Below are 12410 nucleotides of genomic sequence, written 5' to 3'. Positions count from 1 at the left end.
TGGGGGGGGCCTTAAAGGGAGGGTGGCGAAGTCAGGTAGGAAACCTGCGCCTACTCCCTGTACTTACCGTGGAGAGCGGGAGTACGGGCAGACACCGTGTTACGCAGTAGAGCGCACGGTGTCTCCTGTACGCGTGCATAGCCCGGTTCGGTACATTTCAGCTCCACGTATCGGCCGGGCTAGACTGAGCGTTGAGCCATATGTCATGAAGCCGGCCCAACGCATCTGGTCACCAGTGCGTCTCCTCGGGCCGGCGTACATGGCACCAGCCTTACGCATGGTGTCCCCGGTTCGCCTACATAGGCCGGTGCGGGTTATTCCACCTCTCCGCACTGGTCAGGCGACGGGGAGCATAGAACCAGGTAAGGTTGGGCAGGCTCGGCGTTCAAGGGAGCCAGTACGCCTGCACGGTCCGGTATTTCCGGCGCCACCTCCCCGCCCCAATCCAGTACCACCAGTGCCTCCTCCACGCACTAGCTATATGGTGCGTGTCTCCAGCCCTTTACCACCAGTGTTTAAACCACGCACCAAGCCTCCTGTGTGTCCCCAGAGTCCTGTGCGTCCTGTTGCTGCTCCCCGCACTAGCCCTGAGATGCGTGTCCCCAGCCCGGTGCCACCAGTCCCGGCACCACGCACCAGGCCTACAGTGCGCCTCAGCCGGCAGGAGTCTGCCGTCTGCACTGCAATGACTGAACTGCCTGTCTGCCAAGCGCCATCTGAGCCATCCGTCTCCCCAGCGCCATCTGAGCCATCCGTCTCCCCAGCGCCATCTGAGCCATCCGTCTGCAATGAGCCTGCAAAGCCGCCCGTCTGCCATGAGCCTGCAAAGCCGCCCGTCTGCCATGAGCCCACTGAGCCGCCAGCCAGACAGGAGCCGCTAGAGCCGCCAGCCAGACAGGAGCCGCTAGAGCCGTCCGTCAGACAGGATCTGCCAGAGCCGCCAACCAGACAGGATCTGCCAGAGCCGCCAACCAGACAGGATCTGCCAGAGCCGCCAACCAGACAGGAGCAGCCAGATCAGTCAGCCAGCCATGAGCAGCCAGATCCGTCAGCTAGCCATGAGCAGCCAGATCCGTCAGCTAGCCATGAGCAGCCAGATCCGTCAGCTAGCCATGAGCAGCCAGATCCGTCAGCTAGCCATGAGCAGCCAGATCCGTCAGCTAGCCATGAGCAGCCAGATCCGTCAGCTAGCCATGAGCAGCCAGATCCGTCAGCTAGCCATGAGCAGCCAGATCCGTCAGCTAGCCATGAGCAGCCAGATCCGTCAGCCAGCCATGAGCAGCCAGATCCGTCAGCCAGCCATGAGCAGCCAGATCCGTCAGCCAGCCATGAGCAGCCAGATCCGTCAGCCAGCCATGAGCAGCCAGATCCGTCAGCCAGCCATGAGCAGCCAGATCCGTCAGCCAGCCATGAGCAGCCAGATCCGTCAGCCAGCCATGAGCAGCCAGATCCGTCAGCCAGCCATGAGCAGCCAGATCAGTTAGCCAGCCATGAGCAGCCAGATCTGTCAGCCAGCCATGGGCTGTCCCTCAGTCCGGAGCTGCAGTCCCTCAGTCCGGAGCTGCAGTCCCTCAGTCCGGAGCTGCAGTCCCTCAGTCCGGAGCTGCCATTCCTCAGTCCGGAGCTGCCCCTTACCCTGGAGCTGCCCCTTACCCTGGAGCTGCCCCTTCCCCTGGTGCTGCCCCTTACCCTGGTGCTGCCCCTTACCCTGGTGCTGCCCCTGACCCTGGTACTGCCCCTGACCCTGGTACTGCCCCTGACCCTGGTACTGCCTCTTACCCTGGTTCTGCCCCTTAGTCTGGAACTGCCCCTGAATGCAATGGGGTTAATGTGGAGGGGGGTCGTTTGGAGGAGGCCTAGGAGGTGGTTAGGTACTGTGGTGACGTGGGGACTACGACCAGAGCCGGAGCCGCCACCGTGGAGGGGAGCACACCCAGACCCTCCCCTAGACTGTGTATGGTGCGCCCGGAGTTCGCGCCTCAAGGGGGGGGTTATGTCACGCCCTGGCCTTATTATTCTTTGTTTTCTTGATTATTTTAGTTAGGTCAGGGTGTGACATGGGTAATGTTTATGTTTTGTTGGTTTTTGATGTTTATTTGGTAAAGGGGTTATGGGGTGTAAAATATGGTTTTGTGTTTAGTATAGATGTCTAGCGTTGTCTATGTTGGTGAGTGTTCTAGAAGAGTCTATGGTTACCTGAATGAGTTCCCAATTAGAGACAGCTGATGTCGGTTGTCTCTGATTGGGAGCCTTATTTAGGGTAGCCATAGGCTCTCATTAATTGTGGGTAATTGTCTATGTAAGAACGTTAGTAGCCTGTATGTTTGTGCACAACGTTTGTAGCTTCACGGTCGTTTTGTTGTTTTGTTAAAGTGTTTTTTGTGTCGTGTTCATCTTCGTGTTAAAAATAAAAGAAGATGGCTTATTTTCCAAGTGCTGCATTTTGGTCCGTTAATCCGCCACACGATCGTGACACCCGGATGGATACCAACTACCGGGAGTCCATCAGCCCAGTTGAACGCCTGGCGATTTGTCTCCGGTAAACTACATTCTAGTACATTTTTAAAGCCTTTGATACCATCATTGATTGATACATTATTTTTTATGTGCAACCTAGCTAGCTAAAGGGCTCTCTAGTTAATAGTCCCTATTTCATATCAGATGTACTTTTACAGAATGTTCATTAGGACTATAACTTTTCCCAAAGTTGGTCTATGATCCTTTTTTAATTATGCAATGTTACCAAATGAAAATAAAGTTGAGGTGCCTTCTGCCCTGATGAAGGTAGGCTAGTCTTCTCCAGGACCCATTGTTGTTCAAGACAGTTACAGTCATAAATTACATTCTTATTGGACTCACATACTCTTAGAGAAAAAGTGTCCTTCTGCTTTCTCCATAGGATAACCATTTTTGGTTCCAGGTATAACCCTTTGGGGAAAATGTTATACATGGAACCAAAAGGGGTACTACCTGGAACCAAAAAGGGATCTCCTATGGGGACAGCCGGAGAACCCCTTTAAGTAGATAGTACCATTCTTTCTAAGAGTAGAGTTGGTCTGGGCTACAGTTTATTGATATAGTCATAGACTGAATTGTAGTGTTTCAAGGCATTGTTAATGATGGTTGATGAGTATTACAATATAATTAGTAGAGCATAATATACTGTAATGAGGTAGATATATGAGTAGATATAATATGTGGGTGGAATTCAATTTACACACAATATTGATAATTATTTTGAATTATATTTTAGATTCTTGGCGACAGGGGAATCCTACAGGACCATTGGATTCAGCTTCCGAGTTGGACAGTCCACGGTGGCAGGCATTGTCCTCTCTGTGGCACAAGCCATTTGGGACTGTCTGGTTGGTGAATACATGCCTGTCCCCAAGGAGGAAGACTGGAGGGCCATCGCTGCCGAGTTCCTGGAGAGGTGGAATTTCCCCAACTGTCTTGGCTCCATTGACGGGAAACATGTAGTAATCCAGGCTCCACCCTGCTCAGGTTCGCAATTCTACAACTACAAGGGTACATATTCAGTTATACTCTTGGCTGTAGTAGATGCCATCTACTGTTTCCATGTTGTCGATGTTGGTGCTTACGGCAAGGGAAGTGATGGCGGGACCCTCCGGGACTCTGCCCTCGGCCAGGCACTTCAGGATGGCACCCTGGAGATTCCACCACCTGCATCACTCCCTGGAGCTGAAGACCTGGGACCTGTTCCCCACATCTTCGTCGGCGACGAGGCCTTCCCTTTAAGACCCAACCTCATGAGGCCCTACGCTGGACGCCAGCTGCCATTGCCAAAGCCTGTAAGGATCTTTAACAAACGATTGTCCAGGGCAAGGTTAGTTGTGGAATGTACCTTTGGGATTCTGGCAGCCCGGTGGAGAATGTATTGGAGAGTGCTTGGTCTCAGGCCCTCAAATGTCGATGCCTGCGTGAAGGCTACATGTGTTCTCTATAACTACCCGCGGAGGTCATTCCAGGAGCCGCTCCGGATGGAGATGGGCACGCCAAATGGTCACCTACCTGATGTCACCAGGGCAGGTGCCAACAACGCCCCCAACAGGCACTCCAGGTGAGGGAGAAGCCGACCACCTACTTCTCATCGCCAGCAGGTGAAGTCCCATGGCAGTATGCCGTGGAGTGAAACTGCTCTTTTAAGAGCCCCCTAACACAAAGGTTATTTTAAGAACCATCCACCGTTGTCCATAAAGTTGCATTTTTCCCCCAGATTACTTTATGTATCATTGTCTCTCTTCCTTTGGAAGTTATATTTAAGTGAAATTTGGGAGTAAAGACCACACCTTAATAACCCCTTCCCTCTCCCATTAACGTCATTATTATACACACCTGGCATGGTACATCAGGTGAGCAGGAGCACTTATTAAGGTTATACGACATACAGTTAGTATGATAACAAAGGGAAAGGGTAACCTAGGGTCCATACAAATAATACAGTTTACCACCATGTTCACTGGCCTGACAAAATACAGGTGGAAAAAAACAAATTAGGAAGAGAATGTTTTTACTTTCATCAAGAAATAAGCAGATTAAGTCTAAATGAGATATTGATAAACAACTGAAACAACTGACTATGAAAACATTATTTAATTAGTATTCAAGTACAGGAAAGGACATGACAGGTATGTGTTTTGTAAAAATAAAAATAAAAAATAGAACTAGGTGTGTATGTGCGTGTAGCCTGTAATCTGTAAGAGAACAACAAGAGCATGTATTTTTGGCACAACTGCAGACCCATACAGGGACTACTCATAAAGCCTAGACGTAGTAGGGGAACTTCAGACATGGCCTTAAAGAGAGAGGGCAGGGCACTGGAGATCTGAGGTACAGAGAGGAGTGGAGAAGAGGTGTGTGTGTGTGTCTGTAAAAAATAAAATAATGTGTAACCATAACACAGCTAAACAAACAAATGGCCCTTGGACGTCATGGACCAGTCGATGGAACATAACTTCACAAACAGTTTCAACACTCTGGTTTCCAAGTGGTTTTAAATGAAAGAAATATATTCACCTTTAGTCTCGTAAGAGACCAACAAGAGCATCTGTGAATTCTCCGGTGTGTGAGTTTCAATTCTGTCAATTCAGAAATCTATGTAACACTAATAATGAATGCTATCCTAAGACTTTATAAACAAATGACTTTATGAATTGACTGAATTTAAACGGAACTGACGTGTGTGAAAAGAAAGGTACAATGAGGGAGGTCAAAACAACACCCAGACAACTCCTCTTCCTGTCCTTCCTGTCCTCTTCCTGTCCTTCCTGTGAGCTGGCCGGCTAAATTGACTCCATTTCTGAAAGGGAAGAGAAAAACAACACATACAAGCTTAACATAATATGACACCATAAAAGGTGAGATTTATGTTAACTAAATACTGCTTGTATAGTGTAGTTAGTGGCATAAATATGGTAACAGTGTGGTAAAGTTGGTAATACTTGCTGTTTACTCATGGAATTTGTATTTCAGATCAAAAGATGAATGTGACAGGCAAATATTTAGACAGCAAACTGTTGTTTTAGGATATTTTCTAACCCAGAAACAACAGCTATACCTGTTCCTCATATTTATACTTTGATCTGAAATACCAATTAACCTACATGAGTATACTGTAAAAATGACCTACTTTACTTTACTGTTGCAACACTTAATGACACTACCTGTGATGTGGAGAGAGAAAAAAAACGTACCCTTGAACTTGTCATCGAAAAGCAGCTGATACATTTTAACCTTGACTGCTGCTTTTCTTTGCTGAGGCAGCCTCTTCAGTGTTGGCACCAGGCTCATGGCAAAGAGGGTCTCTTCATCCTCCTTCCTGTGAGCATCAGGTTGGGCTGCATCCCTCTCGACGGCTTGGAGGAGCCTCTGCTGAAGTTAGTTGAGTGAATCTGGGGGCTGGTACCTCCGATGACGCCTGGTGACGTTGTTCCACTTCGTTTCTCTCCACGGGCCACATGCTGTTCAACGAGGTCCTCAGTGGTCACTTCCGTGAGGTTCATAATAATCTCAGGCGGTCCTAGATCCAAAGGTGCTTCCTCCATTTCATAATCTTCCATGGCTGCACCGGTGGTGGTCATACTCGTGGATGATGTAGACGTTGTAGAGGGTCTTGATGCACCGGTGGGGACAACACTTGTGGATGACATAGTAGAGGGTCTGGCTGTAAAATTGCCACTCATTGCACTAGGCACAATAAATGGATCCAGAAAATAAAGAATGTGGCAGAAGCGCCAAGGCTGCTGGCCTGAAGCTGCTGACCCAGACCTCTTCTTCTCTTTCTCTGCCCTTCTCTCTCTCTGATACCTTTCCCTGAGTCCTATCCACTTCCCCCTACAGTCTTCTTCTACATAGACATGAACATGATAAGCCAAACCATTACCTAGCATAACTATAGTTATTAGATAGCTATCATGGACATGTCACCTACTGTACACATAGACACACACACACACACACACACACACACACACACACACACACACACACACACACACACACACACACACACACACACACACACACACACACACACACACACACACACACACACACACACACACACACACACACACACACACACGGTTATCTGACCAAATTATCAGGGGTACAGTAGTATCTACCATTTATATTACTATTTATCTAGCATACACTCACACTCTTTCAAACATGATTATTTGGTAAAGTTATCAGGGGTAGTAACTAGCATGATTTATTTGACTATTTCTTTCACACACACACCTCATTGGCTAGGTTAGCAAGCTAGCTAACGCTAACTAGCCACATCTAGCACAAGCTCACTACTAAACTGACCTGGCAATCCTACTTCACCTATTCAGTTTAAAAAGACCACTAGAGGGCGGATAACTCCACGGAAAATACATAAATTACCCTTGTGCGACAATTCGATTCTTGTAGCAAAAACATTTTTTACTGTTTCAGTGGGATTGTTTATAAATACACCTAAACGATTCAAATAATGATCAAATGAGTTATGAAAAGCGTAATGTATTGTTCTTCCACACTTGAATTTGTAACTAATGTCATGCCATAATATCTACATAAAACATCATCTCTGTGATAAAGTAATGATGTTCTAAAAATATGTTTATATCTGAAGCTTTCCTCTTTGCATTCACTTCAGTTCGAATTCGAGGTTTTGAGTGTGTCTGATCCGTGTGATCAAGCGATGTTTGTAATTTAGCTCACGCGCTCTGGTTTATATAGAGAAACGTCACATCCGTTGTATACAGACTTCATTCGCTGTCAAGAGGGTGGATGCCTAGCTAGCTGGTAAGTGATGCGCTTATCAACTGTACTTTGATTAAAAACGTTTTATCTGAAAGCTCTTAACAAATTTACTCCCGTTACAAATAACAGTTGTTGTAACAAGGAATAGTACCCTAGTGTCCCAATTGTATTAGGTTTGTTTTTTGTGTTCTAGCTTTAAAAAAATTAAAAAAATGTAATCGTGTCGCAGAGCGCCAGCTACAGTAACGTTACCTATATAGCTAATGCTAACATTAGTTGTCGATAACTAGCTAGTTAGCTGTGGCCTTTGGGAGTTATGTGGCGGTTCAGTAGCTACTAACCAAAAACCTACAATTTAGCATGAGTTGCAAGAAGTTCTAAGACATTCAAACTATGAATGCTTGGTAGTGAGCTGGCTTTTAGTATTTATTTTAAGATATCTCTGATATAATGTAAATGTGCACTAGCTAACGTTAGCTAGTGTGATTTGATTGGTTTTGAGACATTATTTTTGCAAATATGTTGTCTTTGCCCTTCCAGCGAGGCAATTTCAAGGAGTGTATTTCGAGGGTCAGGGAAGGTAGCTAGCTAGCTAGCCAGCTAACGCTAGGTAACTAAGCTAGGTAACTAAGCTAGGTAAACTTGTCTACGGAAAGGGCAAACATGTTTACAATAGGTATGGAACCCTTCTAATAGTCAATGGTATTCTGCCAATTTACAGCCTACTAGTTACTTGGCTGCTAACGTTAGATCTTTGGGTGTGGCTTATGGGGGCTAGTGGTTAAAGCGTTGGGCCAGTAACCGAAAGGTTGCTGGATCGAATCCGCGAGCTGACAGGGTAAAAATCTCCCGTTCTGCCCCTGAACAAGGCAGTTAACCCACTGTTCCCCGGTAGGCGGTCATTGTAAATAAGAATTTGTTCTTAACTGACTTGCCTAGTTAAATAAAGGTAAAATAAAACATGCTTTTCCAAACGGGTTGGGTTGGTTACAGTGATATTTTCTTATGTATTTTGTGTAACTATTATGTTGCCGAACTTTTTCTCCACTCGAGCCTGACAGGGGATTTCGTTGTAACGTTAGTTTAGGGCGTTAAAAGGCCGTATTAATAGCTTGCAACATAGTGCCCGGTGTGAGTTTCGATGAAACCGGCGTACTGCGCTTGCGGAGATTATGTTGCACCTTCCTGCTAAATAGTGAACAGATTCATAAATACTAGCCTACGAGCTACGTCTATGCATTTTTCTATGCTTCAAAGGTGGTTAACTCGGCTCACTTGAACTGACCACACAACCGACTAGTACCAAGCTGGTCGGATTTGAAAGAGGATCACCGATTTATAGTAGGTACATGCTAGTGTGGCTTTTTATAACAACTAGCGAGCCGGATGGGAAATTTTGCGAACTCTTTACTTGAAAGAAAAATCAACCTCCCCACAACTGGTCTTCCGAGCTCATATCTGCTTACTGTAGTTAGATCACGAGCGTAAAGTCAGTAGATAACTATCGGTATTTAGCCGTGCTAGTATATCTAGGTTGCATTATGTTTCGCTTTCATCAACATTTGCTTGTGTGTTATAGCAAGCTAACCAGTGAGGGACAGCCGGAGCAAGCTTGCTGCATCCTCAGAACGGGAGTAGCCCTTACTATCCGTTGCAGTTGGTAGCTTGCTTGATAGATAACATCAATAATGCTGCACCGTTTTCGATATTCTACGTTGATCTGGTTATTGTATGATTTGTTTAATGTTATAGATTTTTGCTTGGGTGGTTATGTTGGATTGAGAATTTGACAAATTTTGCTAAGATATGGGCCAGTAGTACAGTATCGAACAATTCGAATCAAATTGTATTTGTCACGTGCCAAATACGACTTTACCGTGAAATACTTGCTGGCTTAGGAGTTTTTCCCAACGATGCAGTTTAATAATAAAATGATAACTAGGAATAGAATACACAAGAATGGCGATACAATATATACAGGGAGTACCAGATCAATGTGCAGAGAGGTACTTTTGGTAGATATGTACATGAAGGCAGGGTAAAGTGACTAGGTATCAGGATGGATAATAATAAGAGTAAAGAACAGAGCAGCAGCAAATTATGAGTGTTAAAATGTGTGTGTGTGTGGGGGGGGGTTTGTGGGAGTGTCAATGTAGTGTGCGTGCTTGTGCATAGGGTCAGTGCAGTTAGTTTGGGTACCATTAGTTGGCTATTTAGCAGTCTTATGGCCAGAGGGTAGAAGCTGTCTTTGCTCCGGTACCATTTGCCCAACGGTAGAAGAGTGAACAGTCTGTGGCTTTGGTGGCTGGAGTCTTTGCCAATTTGGCATTCCTGATATAGTGGTCCTGGATGGCAGGAAGCTCGGCCCCAGTGATGTACTGGGCTGTCCGCACCACCCTCTGTAGCTTTTTGATGTCAAGGGTGGTGCATTTGCCATACAGAGTGGTGATGCAGCCAGTCAAGATGCTCTCGTTGGTGCCGTTGTCGAAGGACCCGAGGGCCCATGCCAAAACCTTTCAGCCCGAGTGGAAAGGGGCGCTGCCTTGCCCTCTTCATTACTGTGGGTGTGTGTGGACCATCCTTAGTGATGTGGACGCCAAGGAACTTGAAGCTCTCAACCTGCTCCACAACAGCCCCGTCGATGTTCATGGGGGCATGCTCTCCCCTCTTTATGTATTTATTTCACCTTTGTTTAACTTCTTGCCGCACGGATCCCTTTAGCTGAATCATTTTCGTAAACAACCGCTGAATTGCAGAGCGCCAAATAAAAAATTATAATCATGAAATCACAAGTGAAATATACCAAAATATAGCGTAGCTTGTTGTTAATCCACCTATCGTGTCAGGTTTTGAAAATAGGCTTTACAGCGAAAGCAATCCAAGCGTTTGTGAGTTTATCAATCACTAGACAAAACAGTAAGAACAGCTAGCCTTAAATTAGCTTGGTCACGAAAGTCAGAAAAGCAATAAAATTAATCGCTTACCTTTGATAATCTTCGGATGTTTGCACTCACGAGACTCCCAGTTACACAACAAATGTTATTTTTGTAAGATAAAGATTAGTTTTGTAACCAAAACGCCATTTGGGTTGAGCATTATGTTCAGAAAACCACAGGCTCGTTCTGGTCCTGAAAGGCAGACAAATTCCAAAAAGTATCCGTAATGTTCGTAGAAACATGTCAAACGTTTTTTCTAATCAATCCTCAGGTTGTTTTTAACATACATAATCGATAATATTTCAACCGGATGGTAACCTATTCAATACTACAGAGAAAGAAAATGTCGAGCAACATCTCTCACGCGCAGGAACTAATCAAAGGACACCTGACGCGTTTTGAAAAATATCGCTCATTTTTCAAAATAAAAGCTTGAAACTATGTCTAAAGCCTGGTCACAGCCTGAGGAAGCCATTGGAAAAGGAATCTGGTTGATACCCCTTTAAATGGAGGGGCAGGCAACGGAACAGGGATTTTTCCAAATAAAAGGCACTTCCGGGTTGGATTTCCTCAGGTTTTCGCCTGCAACATCAGTTCTGTTATACTCACAGACAATATTTTGACAGTTTTGGAAACTTTAGAGTGTTTTCTATCCTACTCTGTCAATTATATGCATATTCTAGCATCTGGACCTGAGAAATAGTCCGTTTACCTTGGGAATGTTATTTTTCCAAACATAAAAATTCTGCCCCCTAGCTGAAAGAAGTTCACCGGGTAGGCCAGTTGAGAACAAGTTCTCATTTACACCTGCGACCTGGCCAAGATAGAGCAGTGTGACATAAACAACAGAGTTTATCCCATGTGTAACAAACGTACAGTCAATAACACAATAGAAAAACCTGTGTACAGTGTGTGCAAATGAAGTAAGGAGGTAAGGCAATAAATAGGCATATAGTGGCGAAGTAATTACAATTTAGCAATTTACACTGGAGTGATATGTGCAGATGAGAATGTGCAAGTCGAAAAATACCGGTGTGCAAACAAGCAGAAAAATTGGTTGGATGGGATATTTACAGAGGGGCTGTGTACAGCTGCAGCGATCGGTAAGCTGCTCTGACAGCTGATGCTTAGTGAGGGAGATGTACGTCCAACTTGAGTTTTAAAAAAATTCAGGGATGTGTGTATATATTTATTTTTAATTGCAATTCATTCCAGTCATAGGCAGCAGAGAACTGTAAGGAAAGGCGGCCAAAGGAGGTGTTGGCTTTGGGGATGACCAGTGAAATATACCTGCTGGAGTGCGTGCTATGGGTGGGTGTTGCTATGTTGTCCAGTGAGCTGAGATAAGGCGGCACTTTGCTAGGTAAAGACTTATAGACGACCTGGAGCCAGGGTGTTTGGCGACGAATATGTAGCAAGGACCAGCCAACGAGAGCATACAGGTCGCAGTGGTGGGTAGTAAATGGGGCTTTGGTGACAGAACGGATGGCACTGTGATAGACTGCATCCAATTTGCTGAGTTGAGTGATGGAGGCTATTTTGTAAATGACGGCGCCGAAGTCAAGGATCGGTAAGATAGTCAGTTTTACTAGGGTATGTTTGGCAGCATGAGTGAAGGATGCTTTGTTGCGAAATAGGAATCCAATTCTAGATTTAACTTTGGATTGGAGATGCTTAATGTGAGTTTGGAAGGAGAGTTTACAGTCTAGCCAGACACCTAGAATATGTGGACAACTACAAATACCTGGACAACTACAAATACCTAAGTCAGAACCGTCCAGAGTAGTGATGCTAGTCGGGTGGGCGGGTGCAGGCAACAATCGATTGAAGAGCATGCACTTAGTTTTGCTTGCATTTAAGAGCAGTTGAAGGCCACAGAAGGAGAGTAGTATGGCATTGAAGCTCGTTTGGAGGTTAGTTAACAGTGTCCAAAGAAGTGCAAGATGTATACAGAATGGTGTCGTCTGCGTAGAGGTGGATCAGAGAATCACCAGCAGCAAGAGCGTCATCTTTGATATACAGAGAAGAGTCGGCCCGAGAATTGAACCCTGTGGGACCCAGATAGAGACTGCCAGAGGTCCGGACAACAGGCCCTCCGATTTGACACACTGACCTCTATCTGAGAAGGAGTTGGTGAACCAGGCGAGGCAGCCATTAGAGAAACCAAGGTTGTTGAGTCTGCCGATAAGAATGCGGTGATTG

At 45.6% G+C, this 12410-nt stretch overlaps 2 protein-coding genes across 4 annotated transcripts in view; both read left to right on the top strand.

Annotated features, from left to right (window-relative positions):
- Positions 1 to 2904: 2904 nt before the first annotated feature.
- On the top strand, positions 2905 to 4491 carry LOC129854453 (uncharacterized). The gene is made up of 2 exons (XM_055921514.1): positions 2905 to 3812; positions 3990 to 4491. Exons 1-2 carry the CDS (start codon positions 3378 to 3380, stop codon positions 4083 to 4085), a joined length of 531 nt encoding a protein of 176 aa, XP_055777489.1. The 5' UTR covers positions 2905 to 3377; the 3' UTR covers positions 4086 to 4491.
- A 2770-nt stretch (positions 4492 to 7261) lies between these two features.
- LOC129854451 (granule associated Rac and RHOG effector protein 1-like) overlaps positions 7262 to 12410 on the top strand; it is a 46659-nt gene continuing 41510 nt past the window's right edge. Inside the window, exon 1 of one of the 3 annotated variants that reach the window (XM_055921507.1) lies at positions 7262 to 7314. The gene's annotated coding sequence lies outside the window, so the exon portion shown is untranslated. Of the gene's footprint in view, positions 7315 to 8463; positions 8618 to 12410 lie in introns of those variants that run through there. The other 2 variants (XM_055921505.1, XM_055921510.1) reach the window with 2 other exon arrangements.

Source organism: Salvelinus fontinalis, chromosome 4 (assembly GCF_029448725.1).
Source record: "Salvelinus fontinalis isolate EN_2023a chromosome 4, ASM2944872v1, whole genome shotgun sequence".
In the NCBI taxonomy this organism is placed as follows: domain Eukaryota; kingdom Metazoa; phylum Chordata; class Actinopteri; order Salmoniformes; family Salmonidae; genus Salvelinus; species Salvelinus fontinalis.
This window is presented reverse-complemented; position numbering and strand designations above follow the sequence as displayed.